Genomic DNA, 15,691 nt, shown 5'->3' on the forward strand with positions numbered 1-15,691 from the left:
GCGTGGTGGCAGAGTTGAAATTCTCCACCCCCCATCTCACACCGAAGTGTTCTGAGGGGCCCTGGAAGGAGGGAGTTGGGGGGCCTGGCTCATGAGGGGTTAAGGCAGGGAGGCGGGAGGGGGCCGAGCCGAGGGGTGGGGAGAAGGGGAGGAGGCCTCAGCAGCAGAGAGAAGTGGCCAGAGAGGCCCAGGGGACAGCCGGGGACAGGCAGACATGCAGCCAGAGCCCCAAGGCCTGGACAGGGCCTGCCGGGGCCCGTGACGAGAGGACCCCGAGCCCCTGGCCCGGGGAGGGGGCCATGGTGCTGCCTGCCCGACATGTCAGCCGAGGTGCGGCTGAGGCGGCTCCAGCAGCTGGTGCTGGACCCCGGCTTCCTGGGGCTGGAGCCCCTGCTCGACCTTCTCCTGGGCGTCCACCAGGAGCTGGGTGCCTCCGACCTGGCCCAGGACAAGTATGTGGCCGACTTCTTGCAGTGGGGTGAGTGCCCGTCTGCGTGGACGCCCCCAGACTGGGGGACTGTGGGGGCAGGGCAGAGGCCCGAGATGGGGCTGGGCCCAGGGGCTGATGGTTGGGGGCAGGATGGACGTGGGACAGCCTCCCGCTCGGGAGCCCTGAACTTGGTCCAGGGTCCTAGGGAGACATGCCCCTACCCCTGTGCCACCCAGGCAGGGCAGGCTGGGGTCAGCGAAGGCCAGGGCAGCCATGACTCAGAACCAGGACTTGGGAGCCATGGGAGGCTGCGCTGGACCCAGCTTCCCGTGTGGTCCCTCCGTGCCCCCTCCCCAAAGTCCAGGCCTAAGGACATGCAGGGAGCCCTGTATTTTGGGACTCCCCCCACTGAAATGGGCCCCGTGGCCCACCGCCCTGGTTTCCCAGAGCAGGGGGCAGCTGGCAGGGGCGAGGCCGATGGGCAGGTGTTCGGCGCCAGCCTCCCCAGCTGGCCCAACAGGTGCCCAGGCTCTGGGAGGGTGCGGTGACTCAGGCGGGCCCTGGGGGAGAGCCAGCTCCGAGACAGGCGCCGCTCGCACCCCCCACCCTGGATGGAGGAGGAACAATGTAAGGTTCTTCTGGGTGCCCTCCCCCAACGGCCCTGGTCCCTGTGGTCTGCATGGGGCAGCCTTGACTCCCCTCTGGCTCCCCAGACCCTCATTCTCCTGGCTCATGACCTTTGACCTCGCGGCTCTCCTACAGAGGCCCTTCTGGCCAGGTCTTTCCCTGGAGACCGGTCCAGGTCCGGAGGGAAGATGCAGCAGCCTCAGCTGCTGGCCTCGTCTGCCCCGCCCCTCCTCCACCCCTGGTCTCGCTGACACCCTGCCACTTGGTCCCTGCATCGGCTTGTCCCTCAGCGGCCTGCTCTTGGTCCTTGCGCTCTGTGTGTCCCCCTCTCTCTGCCTTCACCCTCTTGCCCATTTCTCGTGTCCATCTCGTTCGGACCCAGGCCCTGCTCCTGTCCCTCCCATTTCACAGGAAGGTGGAGACCAGAGGCCAGGCCCCTCGGCCCCTGGAAGAACTTTCTCCCGCCTCCCACAGCCCTTAGTACCTCCGTCAGCCCTGATTTTGTAGAGCGTGAAGTGAGGCTAACAGGGTAAACTGAGCCCTGAGTTGGGGGCAGGGGTCTGGCTCTCCTGTAAGGAAGGAGCACTCCTTTTGTGGCCTGAGCAGCATCCTGTGGCCCCTCCCTGGCCAGGCGGCTCCGGCGGGGGAGGGGGCCTGGGTTCCTGCTGCCTTAAAAGGGCTCAACGTCTTGGCTCTCTCCTCCCTCCCTCGTTCTGGGCCCTGGCTGGTTCTTCCCTGCCTGCGGCCCACTCTCCCCGAACTTCGTGGGGGCCCCTCTCTCCCCACCGTAACCCACTCTGTCTCTCCTTGTTCCCCCCTGCACACGTCCCTCTCTGTGCTGCCTCTCACAGTCCCCAGCGTACCCTCCCTCCCTCCCTCCCTCTCCGAGTCCCAGTCTCCCCCTCCCAACCTGGCCTCTTTAACTCCTAGCTGTGGGGCCTTGGGCTGACCACTTCACCCACCTGGGCCCTGGTTCCCCACCTGTAAATGAGGGGTACCGAAGGGGCCCTCTTTCTGGAGTTGAGGGCAGAGAGAATGCAGTAGAGCCTGGGATTTCGGGGTCCACGCTGGCTTTCTCTTTCTTGTTCCTTCTCCCAGCCCCAGCCCCAAATACACTGTCTCCCCAAGTGTGGTATTGGATTAAACCGAATGTTCCAGCAGGTGACCAGAGACAGACTGAGAATGCTGGGGTGGGCCAGCGCCACCAGCCCGAGTGGGGGTGGGGCCTAAGAGGCCCGAAGGCCAGTCTCCTATCTTCTCCCCTCTGTCCTGCAGAGCCCGCCCTCTCCACCTGCAGCCGCGTGTCTTCTAGCCCAATGGCCCTCCTTCCCCAAAAGGAGTTCCCAGGCATCCAACCTTTTTCTGTAGGAGGGCAGTTTGGGGTCCCCCCAAACCTCACACGGTGTTTTGGTGGGAAAGCTCTTGGGAGGCTGACAGTCCTAGGAGAGGCAGAGAGAGGAAAGAACAAGGGATAGAGGAGACCAAGGGACAGAGAGAGGGGGAGACTGAGGGGCAGAGGGTGGGACTTCCTCCTGTCTCCGGTGTCAGTCCCAGTTAGCCTCGGTTCTCACCTCCCCTCGCCCCCCAGTGGAGCCCATCGCCGAGAGGCTTAAGGAGGCCCGACTGCAGAGGGATGACTTCGAGATTCTGAAGGTGATCGGACGCGGGGCGTTCAGCGAGGTGAGCGGATGCTGCTGGTCGGCTGAGAGGGAGACGCGGCTTCTCGTGCAGTGGGCGGGACCCAGGGGTTCGGGGCGGGCTCTTAGAAATTGATGAATGACTGAGTTTAGAAAAACTACACCGGGGCGGGGGCGGGGCTTGAGGTCGGTGGGCGTGGCGTCGGTGGTGGGGCGGGGCCACGACTGGGTTGTGTCGGGGGTGGAGTCCAATCGGAGCGAGCCCGGGTGTTTCACCGCCCCCCCCCCCCGACCTCCCACGGCGCGCCACCTCAGCCCCCGTCACCCGGTTTCGGCCTTCAGGTAGCGGTGGTGAAGATGAAGCAGACGGGCCAGGTGTACGCCATGAAGATTATGAATAAATGGGACATGCTGAAGAGAGGCGAGGTGGGGGCCGGGGCTGGGCGTGCGGGACGCGAGGATCACCCACCCCAGCCCCCGGCCCGGCCTGCTTCAGCGCCCGCGGGTACCCCGCAGGTGTCGTGCTTCCGCGAGGAGAGGGACGTGTTGGTGAACGGGGACCGGCGCTGGATCACGGAGCTGCACTTCGCCTTCCAGGACGAAAACTACCTGGTGAGCCCCAGGCCGGGGCTACTCGAGAGATGGAGCCGGACCCTGAGGCTGTCAGTTAACGAAACGGGGCTCAGGGAGAGGAAGTTGGGGAGCTGCCTCTGGGTGTGGTAGGAACTGGCCTGCCTTTCCCGGGATAGATGTCACTTACCGCTCTTTTCCCAGGCTGATTCTAGTGGACTCTGCAAAGATGCCACCGTCGGGGGTGGGGGTGGGGCGGGGATCTCTTACCCGGACTGGGATAGCTCTCTACAGTCTATGTGGGGGCCACTGGGTACGGGGTATCTGGGCACTAGAGGTGGGGGGGAGGTCTCTGACTTCTCTTTTTCTCTCTTTCTGTCCAGTGACATCCTGGGAGAATTAGGTTTTGCGGGGGGGGGAGGGGCGAGGGGAGTGTCTGATTTGGCCTCGGAGACCTCTTGGGCTCTCTTGGGGCTGGGGCTGCGGGGTCTCTCCCCAGGGATGGGGCATCTGTGGGAGTCGTTGTCCCGGGCCATCGGTGATCGGTGCCAAGGGGTGCTACTGACGCCCCCCCATGACACGCCCCCTGCTAGTACCTGGTCATGGAGTACTACGTGGGCGGGGACCTGCTAACTCTGCTGAGCAAGTTTGGGGAGCGGATCCCAGCCGAAATGGCGCGTTTCTACCTGGCCGAGATTGTCATGGCCATAGACTCAGTGCACCGGCTGGGCTATGTACACAGGTGGGCGCAGCAGGGGCTGAGGGCCGGGGTGGGGGGGGGCTGAGGGCGGGGCCCAGAGAGGGAAAGCAAAATTGCACCCGGGCACGGGGCACGGTACAGCTAAGGTGGGAGCCTAGAGGGGGCAGGCCCTGCAGAGGGACCTCCTTGGTTGAGGCCACTGGGGACAGGGCCAGAGGAGTGGGGTTCAGGGGCGGAAGCCGAGTAAATGGGTTCTGAGTGGGTGGGGAATGGAGGGGCCGCAGCTGGAGAGAGCATGGTTCCTAGGAGGGTGAGACCCGAGGCCGCGCTGCCTGCAGGGGTGGAACTGCTGAGATAGATGGAGGGAGGCTCAAATCCACCCCCATCCTTCCGTTTGCTCAGGGACATCAAACCCGACAACATCCTGCTGGACCGCTGTGGCCACATCCGCTTGGCCGACTTCGGGTCCTGCCTCAAGTTGAGGGCAGATGGAACGGTGCGTGGTGCGCCGCTTCGGGCACTCCGGCCGCCAGTGGGGAGTGGGGTGAGGTGGAGGGGGGGGACCAGAAGCGCAGAGTGTGGGGGCGGGGCCGAGGCGCACAGGCTGAGGTGGGGGCCCGATCTGGAGGGGTTAGCAGGAGGGGACCGGCGCCTAAGTGTGTGAAGCGGCGGCGCGCGGTTTGAACAGAGGAGGGGAAGGGCTAAAGCACTCGGGGCGTGGTTAGAAGGAGGGGAGGAGCCAGAGTGGGGCGGGGCGGGGCCGAGCCCAGCTCTGGACCTTTTCGGCTCAGGTGCGGTCGCTGGTGGCTGTGGGCACCCCGGACTACTTGTCTCCCGAGATCCTGCAGGCTGTGGGCGGCGGGCCAGGGCTGGGCAGCTACGGGCCCGAGTGTGACTGGTGGGCGCTGGGAGTGTTCGCCTATGAAATGTTCTACGGCCAGACGCCCTTCTACGCCGACTCCACGGCTGAGACGTACGGCAAGATCGTGCATTACAAGGTGAGCACGGCCAGAGGAACCCCTGACCTCCCTTGGCACGTGGTGCCAGGCTAACATCCCCTGCCTTCTCCCTCTCCCTTGTGCAGGAGCACCTGTCTCTACCGCTTGCCGACGCAGGGGTCCCCGAGGAGGCCCGCGACCTCATCCAGCGGCTGCTGTGTCCCCCTGAGACGCGGCTGGGCCGGGATGGAGCAGGTGATTTCCAGAATCATCCTTTTTTCTTTGGCCTTGACTGGGACAGTCTCCGAGACAGCGTGCCCCCATTTACACCGGATTTCGAGGGTGCCACTGACACGTGCAACTTCGATGTGGTGGAAGACGGGCTCACTGCCATGGTGAGCGGGGGCGGGGTAGGTACCTGCGACCCCTGCTGGGCAGAGGGTATCCCCTTCCGCCATCCCTCATCCACAGAGTTGCGGTTAGAATAGTACCCTTCTTCTGGGGTCCTGGAATCATTCCTCCCCCAGAGCACCTGCTCCGTGCCCGCCCGTGCTGGGGACCCAGCGGTGACCTGGATTCACAGTCCAGTGGGGAATGTAGATTTGTCCCCAGACAATGATGCCCCAGAGAGAGGGTTCAGGGGTGAGATGTGGGGGGGAGCTCCTGACCCAGCATGGAAAGTCTTGGAGGGCTTCCTGGGGGAGGGGCCATCTGAGCTGAGACCTGGAAGGATAAGAAGTGAGGCAGGGAAGCACCATAGAGGATTCTCTCCTAGGCCATCTGTCCCTCAGCTGTTGTACAAGCCATCCCCGTGCTGGACATGGCTGGGGACACACAAGGACCACGCCACCCCAGCCCTGGTCCCCGTCCTCACCCACGTGTGGCCCAGAGAAGTATACAATTCCACTGTGGAGAGTGCCCTGAGGGAAGCAGCCGGATACTACGAAAGAAAAGGAGGGGCGGATGTTAGAGAAGGCCCAAAGCTGGGGTGGCCTGGGGAGCCGGCATTTAGGCCGAGACTGGGAAGGGGTGAGGGACCAGCCCTGAGGGGCACAGGCCACCCACATCTGGGTTCCTCTGGCACAGGAGACGCTGTCGGACATGCGGGAAGGCATGCCCCTGGGGGTCCACCTGCCATTTGTGGGCTACTCGTACTCCTGCATGGCCCTCAGGTAAGCGCCGCCCAGGGGCTCCCATAGAGTTGCGGGATCAGGGTTAGAACGTACCGTCAGGGATCAAGGGCTGTTAGGAGTCCGGAGTTGTAGGGCCTCCGAATGTCAGGCCGTGAGCACTGTGGAATTTTAGATTCCGTTGTAAAACCTCAGAGCCACAGACTCGGCCTTCCAGAATCTTCCCACCCTGCACTTCTAGAATTCTAGTACAGCCAGGAGACCTCCAGATCTTAGAAAATAAGAAGCACAGAATTCGTAAAGCAGTCTGGAGTATGAACTTGTCGAATCGCTCATATAACCATAAAGCGATTTATTTATTTGTTTATTTAAAGTAGGCTCCACACCCTGTGTGGGGCTTGAACTCCTGACCTCTGAGATTGAGCGTCAGATGCTCTACCGACTGAGCCAGCCAGGTGCCCCCAACCATAGAGCCTTTTACAAACTTAATTATACATTGCTTGTCACTAGAGCGTTAGAAAACACAGGCCAGGGAAGGGCAGCCCCCACTACCGGTGACACCCCCTGGCACACACACTGGACAACTGAGAGCATGCTGGGTTCTCATCTATTCTTTTACTGAACAATGTCTCCAAAGTGCCCTTTCTTGCCCTGAATGAAGGACAACATGACCACTGTGCGGTGCTCTCCTTTCTGGGCAGGCCAGGACTCAGTTACCCAGGCTGCTCTGTTATAACCCAGTCTGGATGGACACCCGCAGCGTGGTCGCGGGGTGTGCCCAGAATCATGGGGCCCTTGAGGCCTGTTTCCAGAGAGGCAATGGGGGAGGGGGAGGGGACATCCACTTTTATTGCAATTTCCTGTTCCCGGGGAAGGTGGCTCCCCCTCCCAGCAGCTGGAGACAGCAGGGGGTGGGGTGCAGATAACCAGTCAGTCCTGGGAGGGGCGCCTGGGTGGCTCAGTCGGTTGAGCTGAGCGGCCAACTTCGGCTCAGGTCATGATCTCAAGGTTTGTGGGTTTGAGCCCTGCAACGGGCTGTGTGCTGACGGCTTGCTCAGAGCCTGAAGCCTGCTTCAGATTGTGTCTCCCTCTCTCTCTGACCCTCCCCTGCTCACACTGTCTCTCTCTCTCTCAGAAATAAGTTTAAAAAAATTAAAAAAAAATTTAGAATCAGTCCTGGGATCCCACACCATCTTAAGATTGCATCTTTGGACCTGGGTGGGGTCCCCCTCACTGTCCTGACGTCCTAAGGAGGGGGGGTCTGCAAAGGTCACGTGGACAGGGTGATGAGTGACCCCGGGACATGGGTGTCTGGACCCCCAGGCTCCCACAGAAGCTGCAGAGAGGCCAGCTCCCAGGGGCCTGAGGCCATGTGAAGGGCAGGCCTTTGCTAATGAGAAGGGGACCTGTCACATCAACCTGTCTCCCCCCCCCCCACACACACACACGAGGGGCTCTTCAGGGTCTGGCTCTCCCATGCCCACAGAAGTGGGAGTCCTGGCTCTAAACCCAGGGGAATGCGCGACCTCTTGAGGGGGGCCGGCTCTCCCTCCCCTTGCCCTCTCCCTCCCCCCAGGGACGAGGAGGTCCCAGGCCCCATGGCCATGGAACTGGAGGCGGAGCCATTGCCTGAGCCACCTGTGTCGGCATCCAGCCCAGAGCCCACGGTGCCTCCCGCGGAGGAAACAGTGAGTCTGTGGGAGAGAGAAGGTCAGTCAGGGAGAATCCGAGAGAAAGGCGAGGACTTCCGGGGGCTGGCGCGCTGTGGGCCCGAAGCCCTCTGGGGCTGGCTTGGTAGAAAGACAGCATACAAAGTAGAGAGAAGTTACTTCCATCAGATACGATCCCGTGAAAAAATAAAGGTCATGTGTGTGGGGGAGGAGGGGGGGCGGCCCTAGGTCAGCAGACAGAATCTCCAGGCAAAGGTTTATTCTTGAACCTGAAAGAAAGAAGGGTACTTAGGCTGAAATGCTCCTGGAAGAGGGGGCTGGAGAGGCAGGGGAGGGGAGGGGAGACAGCGACAAACCAAACAGGGAGACAAACCAAACAGGCCTTCTCCCGAGGACACTACCAGGGACTGGAGAGGAGGGGAGGGCCATGGTCAAGTTGGGTAAGAGTTTTAGGAATAGCCCTTTGGCTCCTGTGTGGAAGGTGGGTGGGAAGGGCCCAGAGCAGAGGCCGGAGACCAAGGCTGGGGTCAGTCGGGGAAGGAGGAGGCTTGGGTCACTGCAGGAGCTGTGGGGATTCCGGAAAGATCGAGAGGCCAAGGGAAGATCCCCGCCTAGAGCCTGTGCCCGAGTCTTGGGCGCTGCAGGAGCGCGCGGCCCTAAGCGCGGTCCCGCTCGCAGGCCGAGGCGGCAGCTCCGGAGGCCGTTCCGGCGGCGGCGGCGGCGGCGGCGGCGGCCCAGGTGACGCTGCGGGAGCTCCAGGAGGCCCTGGAGGAGGAGGTGCTCACACGGCAGAGCCTGAGCCGGGAGCTGGAGGCCATCCGCACGGCCAACCAGAACTTTGCCAGGTCGGGGTCGCGGGCCCCCGGGGCCGGTCGCTACCGTCGGCAGCCCGTCTCGCCCAGGCCGGGAAGGACTCACGGCCTTTCCCTCCCCGCAGTCAGCTCCATGAGGCCGAGGCCCGGAACCGAGACCTGGAGGCGCACGTCCGGCAGCTGCAGGAGCGGATGGAGCTGCTGCAGGCCGGGGGAGACGCAGGCGAGTCCCCGCCGTCCGTCCCCTTTCCCGAGGGCGACGGGGGGAGGTGGGCCCGCGGCGTGTGCGGACACCTTGGGGGAGGGCGAGGGGCCCAGGCTGGGGCACGCCGCGCCACCGCCCTCCTCCACACGCCCTACGCCTCTCTCTTCTCCTTCCAGCTGTCACGGGGGTCCCCAGTCCCCGGGCCACGGATCCACCTTCCCATGTAAGACCCCTCTTTTTCCCTTGTATCAAGCCTGCTGGCCCCTCTGCAACCTCAGCCCCGTCTCCCCGTCCGGATTTAGGGGGTCATCCTATCTCTTTGGGCTTCCAGACGGCAGATACCCTCCATTCAGCCCCCCCCCCCCCGCGTCTAGATAGCCGTCGGTCCAGGCCTCAAACCAGATCCCATCTAGGATCTCCCTAGATTCCCTCCCCGACTCCGTTCGCTATCTCTCGCTCCCTGCCGAGGGCGGCCGGGCCGGGCTGGGCTCCGATCGGGTCACCTGTCCCTTCTCTCTCCAGCTAGATGGCCCCCCGGCCGTGGCTCTGGGCCAATGCCCGCTGGTGGGGCCAGGCCCCATGCACCGCCGCCACCTGCTGCTCCCTGCCAGGGTACGTCCGGCTGCTCACGCCCGCCCGCCGCCGCCGCGCCCCCTCCTCGCACCACGCACCCCAAGCCTCCTCCGCTTCGCTGCGCCTCTGTCGGGCGGGGCCGCCGCGGGGAAGGGAGGACGCGCGGGCGGCCAATCCGCTCAGGCCGCTAGGAAGCAGCCAGTGGCGAGTTCGGACAAGACTTGAAGCTTGCCCGCGGGCCAACCGCAGCTGCCCGCGGGGGCCGGGCGGGACGAGAGAGGACTGTGGGCCCACCTATGGGCGTGTGCGCGGCGAGTCCCAGGAACCAATCGGAGGGTCGTGTCGCCGGGACCTGATCACGCCCCCTTGTCCGCAGGTCCCTAAGCCTGACCTATCGGAGGCGCGTTCCCTGCTCCTGTTCTCCGTTGCTCTGGCTGCTGCCGCCGCCTTGGGCTGCACTGGGTTGGTGGCCTGCGCCGACCATCTCGCCCCGGCCTGGCGCCACCCGGGAGCCGCCTTCGCCCCCTGAACCCTAGAACCCCAAGCTGGAGGGTTGGGTGACCTGGGCACGGCCCAGAAGCCACTCCTATCGCCTCCCCGCTCACACCGCTCCGGGCGTGGGTCTCCGCCCCAGCTCCAGCCCTAGGATCCGGGCCCGCCCCCCTGGTGGCCGGGGAGGGAGGAGCAGGGGGGCTCCAGGGAGGCTCGCCAGCGGGAATGCCGCAGTTGGCTGCTGGGGAGGGTCGCAGACCACTTCCTTCCTCCGGCCTGGCTGAGGCCCCGCCGTGGATGCGCAAACTGCGGTCCAGGGGAGGCAGCAGGGCCAGGGCTGGGCCGTCAGTTTTTCACCCTCCACGCGCCGTCCCCCCTCCCCCTGCCCCCATCGGCTCGCAGACCACAAATCCTGGTGCATGAGGCCTTACTATCCCGGGAATGTTCTCTTCCCGCGGCGAACGTCTAGCGCGAGCCCCGCCCGCCTTCTCGGGAACCCCTTGCTTTGGCCAAAAAGCGAAAAAGCCCCGCTTTTTCGGGGACTCCCGCGCCCTCCTCACGTACGTAGCTCTCGGAGCCACCGCAGGCTCCGCCCGCCTCGGCAGTTTGGGTATTTATTGATCTGTCCTCCGGCCCGACAAGCTCCAGGACCCCAGCACCCTAATCCACGTTTGGGATGCACTGAGACCCCGACATTCCTCAGTATTTATTGTCTCTCCACACCTAGGACCCCACCCCCGATCCTCGCGAATAAAAGGCCCTCCTGTCTGCCCAAAGCTCCGAACTCCGCGGCGTCCGCTTTCTTTGCGCTGCGGGAACGAGGCTGCTCAGCGGGCCAATCGCAAGGCGAGCGGAGGCGCCCAATGGCCTGGCAGGAAGCTGGAGGGACGCAAAGCAGACGAATCCGGGCTGGGGGTGGGGGTGGGGACGCCGAGAGGCATGGCTTCGGCATCCGGCCAATAGGAGGCGGCTAGCGAGCCGCCCGGAGGCACCGCCCCTCGTCCAGCTGTGGCCCAGCTGTGCCACCCGCCAGCCGGGAAGAAGGGGGCTGGGTCGGCTGCGCGCGCGCGCGGCCCTCCTCCTACCACTGCGCTTGCGCGAGCCACGCGCCTCCGTTCCAGCGACTCGCTCAAGAAAAGTTGCCGCAAACTTTCTAACGCGATTCCCCCGCCCCTTCTCCCTGCCAGACCCGCCCCCCTGCGGAGCCGGGAATTCCGAGGGGCGGAGCGCGGGCCGAGATGGGGCATTGGGGGGGCCTTCAGAGGACTCTGGAGACGGAGGCGTGCAGGAGCTTAGTCTCGGGGCGGAGGTGGCTTCGCGCCCTTAGCCCTCCCGGACGGCCCGTTACCTTCTCCGTTGTCCCGATGGGGAAACTGAGGCCCTGAGCCTGAGGCACACGCGGGGGGAGGAAAAAGCGCGGCCTGAGGCGGAGGGAAAACAAAAGGAGAATCACGGACAGACGGGGAGGGGGGCGGGCACACACACAGACACTGGGACAGAGACCCTAGTGGAGAGCTGGGCCTGGCATTGCTGGGGGAGACGCGGGGTCGGCGGGGGGTTGGAGATCGGGAAGCGCGAAGGGGAGGGCCGCGGGGGGGGGACGGGCGGGGGAGGGGGCCGGGGAAAGCCCGAGGGAGGAGGAGAAGGAGGGAGGAACTTCCCAAAGTTGCAAAACATGGCTACCTTGCCTGCGGAGCCGAGCGCGGGGCCAGCGGCTGGGGGGGAGGCGGTGGCGGCCGCGGCGACCGAAGAAGAGGAGGAGGAAGCGCGCCAGCTCCTGCAGACTTTGCAGGCGGCCGAGGGTGAGGCGGCGGCCGCAGCCGGGGCCGGGGCGGGCGAAGCGGCGGCGGGAGCGGAGGGCCCGGGATCCCCGGGCGTCCCCGGGTCGCCCCCCGAGGCCGCTGCCGAGCCGCCCACGGGCCTCCGCTTCTCGCCCGAGCAGGTGGCGTGCGTTTGCGAGGCGCTGCTACAGGCGGGCCACGCCGGCCGCTTGAGCCGCTTCCTGGGCGCACTGCCCCCGGCCGAGCGCCTACGTGGCAGCGATCCGGTGCTGCGCGCTCGGGCCCTGGTGGCCTTCCAGCGAGGCGAGTACGCCGAGCTCTACCGGCTGCTCGAGAGCCGCCCCTTCCCCGCCGCCCACCACGCCTTTCTGCAGGACCTCTACCTGCGCGCGCGCTACCACGAGGCCGAGCGAGCCCGCGGCCGCGCGCTGGGCGCAGTGGACAAGTACCGTCTGCGCAAGAAGTTCCCGCTGCCCAAGACCATATGGGACGGCGAGGAGACCGTCTACTGCTTCAAGGAGCGCTCCCGCGCCGCGCTTAAGGCCTGCTATCGCGGCAACCGCTACCCTACGCCGGACGAGAAGCGCCGCCTGGCCACGCTCACCGGCCTCTCGCTCACGCAGGTCAGCAACTGGTTCAAGAACCGGCGACAGCGCGATCGGACCGGGGGCGGCGGCGCGCCCTGCAAGAGGTGAGGGGACCCGGGCGGCGCAAGTCCCGCTTTCCCCGGGGACGTGCTTACCCACCAACCCACTCTCCCCCGTGCCCGCGCCGAGCTCCTGGGGACACCTCCCGCACACACCTTCAGGCGCTCCCCCGCCCCACCCCTCCCCCCAGCGCGGGGAATACGTCTGGACAGAACTGGCACACGCCCGGGGCCCCCTCCCCGACCTCACTGCTCCTGTCGTGCAGGCTGGGAGACCTCTTCCCTCGGCTCCATTCAGAGCTCCATCCCGAGTCCCATCCATGTTCGTGGCCAGGGGAGGCAGTGAGAAGATGGGGGGGGAGGCTGCGGAGAGGGGGACCGGCCTTTGTCCACCCATCCCGCGTGGGGGCATCTTTCACGCCCGCGGGCTGCCGGGCCTTTCCCTGACCGAGGCTCTTCCTCGCCCCCCCACCCCCCTGTGTGCCCAAACAGCGTGGTCCGTCGTCTGTCTTTGTTGTGAAACGTGAACCTTCCCCAGCTCCGGTTTCCCTGTAACCCAAGCCCTTCCCCTCCCACCCCGCGCGCCGGCCTCTCTCCCTTCTCTGACGCCCGGGGGTAGGGGGGGAGGCACCGGGAACTGAGCGGGCAGCCGCAGATCCACTCTCCGAAGTCGCTGGGCTGCTCGCAGCCTGACCCGGGGGGACTTGGGGCGGCCCAGTGCTCAGCCTCTGGGGCCCCCAGGCCAACGGGCTGGGAGAGGAGGGCCTCCCCCCTCCGAGGCGGCCAGCTTCAGTTTTTATGAAGACGTATCAGTGCTGGACTTGCAAACGCTCTGTCTCAGGGGGGCCGGGGTGGTCTGAGAGAGGAGGTTTTATAACCTCCTGAAATTGGCCACCGAAGTTTGGGCTGCGGAAAGGTGGGGAGGCAGGGGTGGGCCTGGGCTCCCGCAGGGCTGCTTGCTGGCCAGTGGGGAAGCTCAGGCATCCAGGACCTCAACTCACGATCCTTTCTCTGGCCAGCGAGTCTGACGGGAACCCCACGACCGAGGACGAGTCCAGCCGCAGTCCCGAGGACCTGGACAGGGGCGTGGCTCCAGTGGCTTCCGAGGCCCCCGCCCAGGGCTCCATATTCCTGGCGGGGGCCGCCCCTCCCGCCCCGTGCCCGGCCTCCTCCTCCATCCTGGTGAACGGGAGCTTCCTGGCCGCAGGCAGCTCCCCAGCTGTGCTCCTCAATGGGAGCCCCGTCATCATCAACAGCCTGGCCCTCGGGGAGGCCTCCAGCCTGGGCCCCCTGCTGCTCACCGGGGGCAGTGGCGCCCCTCCACCACAGCAGCCCGGTCCCCAGGGGGCCAGCGAGGGCAAGACCTCCCTGGTCCTGGACCCTCAGACCGGGGAGGTCCGCCTAGAGGAGGCCCAGCCGGAGGCCCCGGAGACCAAAGAGGCCCAGGGCGCTGCTTCCGGGCCGGCCGGAGAGGAGGCTCCGGGGCCTCTGCCCCAAGTGGTGCCCGGCCCCCCGCCGGCCGCCACCTTTCCTCTGCCCGCGGGACCAGTGCCTTCTGTAGCTGCTCCCCAAGTGGTGCCACTTTCTCCACCCCCTGGGTACCCCGCAGGCCTGGGCCCCACCTCCCCACTGTTGAACTTGCCCCAGGTGGTGCCCACCTCACAGGTGGTGACCCTGCCCCAGGCTGTGGGTCCACTGCAACTGTTAGCAGCCGGGCCGGGCAGCCCCGTGAAGGTGGCGGCCACCGCGGGCCCTGCCAACGTGCACCTGATAAACTCCGGCGTGGGCGTCACCGCCCTGCAGCTGCCCTCGGCCGCCGCCCCAGGTACCTCCTGCCTGGCTGGGGCCTGAGCGACGGCTGGCTGGCCGGGGGTGCTGTCGGGGGGCTTCTGGGAGGTCGGGCAGCCTGTTCCTGGCGGCGTGCCCCACACCCCTGCCGACGCCTGGCCCCCCTCTCGTCCCCACAGGAAACTTTCTCCTGGCCAACCCCGTGTCTGGCAGCCCCATCGTGACAGGCGTGGCCGTGCAACAGGGCAAGATCATCCTCACCGCCACCTTCCCCACGAGCATGCTGGTCTCCCAGGTCCTGCCGCCTGCCCCCAGCCTGGCCCTGCCCCTCAAGCCCGACGCGGCCGTTTCGGTGCCGGAGGGGGCCCTCCCGGTGGCCTCCAGCCCTGCCCTCCCGGAGGTCCATGCCCTCGGCCCCCTCTCTGCGCCACAGCCGCCGCCCGCCCCCGCCGCCGCCGCCGCCAGCCTGCCCTTCCCCGCGGACTCCTCCGGCCTCCTGCCCGGCTTCCCGGCGCCCCCGCCCGAAGGGCTCATGCTGTCGCCTGCAGCCATGCCCATCTGGCCGGCAGGCCTGGAACTGAGCGCGGGCACAGAAGGGCTGCTAGAAGCGGAGAAGGGGCTGGGGACACAGGCCCCCCCTGCCGTGCTGAGGCTGCCGGAGCCTGACCCCGAGGGGCTGCTCCTGGGGTCGGCGGCGGGGGGCGAAGTGGAAGAGGGGCTGGAAGCCGAGACCAAGGTTCTGACGCAGCTCCAGTCGGTGCCTGTGGAAGACCCGCTGGAGCTGTGACCCGGCCGGGCCTCCTCGCCTCTCCTGACAATGGTGCTCAAGGCCCAGGACGGCCCCAGCCGAGGGGACCACTCAGGCACCGCCGCTGGGAGCTGAAGGTCCCACACACTACGTATCCCCGGGCCCCTCCCCCTCCCCGAGCCCCGGAGGTGCCAGGGGCTCCCCGCTGTCCGCGCCTGCCCAGGGACACCGTCGTCCTCTGGACCGGAGGCCTTCTCTGTTACAGACGTCTCCTTGCTCTGTGCCCCCCATGTGTGGGGAGATTTGGGGGTCTTGGCTCAGGGGCTGTGCCCCCCTCACCCTGGTACTAGCTGTGAGCTGAAGGCCCTGCCACGAGGCTGGATTTCCAGCCCCCTTGAGCCCTCTCCCTATCTCTCCCTACGACACTATTAATAGCTCCACTGACACCCAGCGTCCCAGAGCCACATGGAGGGGGGAGGACAGGCAGCCCCTCCCAGCTGGGCCCTTCCTGCTGAACAGGGAGGCAGGTGCGGGGAGGCCTGGGCGAGGCTCCTCCCGGACTAGAGGCCGCCCGATCACGTCCAGCCCCAGACCAAAGATACCCTCACCCCTGGGGCGACCCTGACCCCCGTGTCTAGTTTGTATCATAAATCTTTATTTTTCTAGGACATGTTATGCCTCCGTTTCAATTAAAATAAAGTTAACAGACAACTAGAACCTCCGGGGGTGTGGGTGCCCTCCTGAATTACTTGCTCGAAGGAAAAGCTGAACCCTAGAAAGCCCCACCTGAGCTGCTGGCTGTCCCACTGCCGCTTCCTGGTGGGGACAGGGGATCGGAGGTCAGCTCCGCGGCGCTGTTTGGGAAGGTGTGGGCAGGGTGGTTTCTCAAACCGCAGGCCCCGGGGGCCTCCAGATCCTGTAGAAGGAGCACCCATCCCCCCCAG

At 65.8% G+C, this 15,691-nt stretch overlaps 2 protein-coding genes across 12 annotated transcripts; both read left to right on the forward strand.

Annotated features, from left to right (window-relative positions):
• The first annotated feature begins 196 nt into the window (after positions 1-196).
• On the forward strand, positions 197-10,568 carry DMPK (DM1 protein kinase). 11 transcript variants are annotated; one of them, XM_039246774.1, is made up of 16 exons: positions 197-478; positions 2,299-2,360; positions 2,646-2,737; positions 3,037-3,120; positions 3,211-3,306; positions 3,858-4,006; positions 4,367-4,460; positions 4,756-4,962; positions 5,049-5,312; positions 5,989-6,074; positions 7,609-7,720; positions 8,381-8,547; positions 8,640-8,737; positions 8,896-8,942; positions 9,242-9,331; positions 9,669-10,568. In XM_039246774.1, the coding sequence occupies exons 1-16, from the start codon at positions 300-302 to the stop codon at positions 9,819-9,821; spliced, it is 1,980 nt and encodes a 659-aa protein (XP_039102705.1). In that variant the 5' UTR covers positions 197-299; the 3' UTR covers positions 9,822-10,568. The 11 variants fall into 11 exon arrangements, with proteins under 11 accessions (XP_039102705.1, XP_039102632.1, XP_039102623.1 ...); XM_039246701.1 differs by lacking the exon at positions 2,299-2,360; XM_039246692.1 differs by lacking the exon at positions 2,299-2,360 and having other exon boundaries at positions 9,246-9,331.
• Positions 10,569-11,444: 876 nt separating this feature from the next.
• SIX5 (SIX homeobox 5) lies at positions 11,445-15,464 on the forward strand. The gene is made up of 3 exons (XM_039246670.1): positions 11,445-12,256; positions 13,231-14,036; positions 14,179-15,464. Exons 1-3 carry the CDS (start codon positions 11,460-11,462, stop codon positions 14,784-14,786), a joined length of 2,211 nt encoding a protein of 736 aa, XP_039102601.1. The 5' UTR covers positions 11,445-11,459; the 3' UTR covers positions 14,787-15,464.
• Positions 15,465-15,691: the final 227 nt, after the last annotated feature.

Source organism: Hyaena hyaena, unplaced genomic scaffold, assembly GCF_003009895.1.
Source record: "Hyaena hyaena isolate Hyena2069 unplaced genomic scaffold, ASM300989v1 scaffold_9, whole genome shotgun sequence".
NCBI lineage: Eukaryota > Metazoa > Chordata > Mammalia > Carnivora > Hyaenidae > Hyaena > Hyaena hyaena.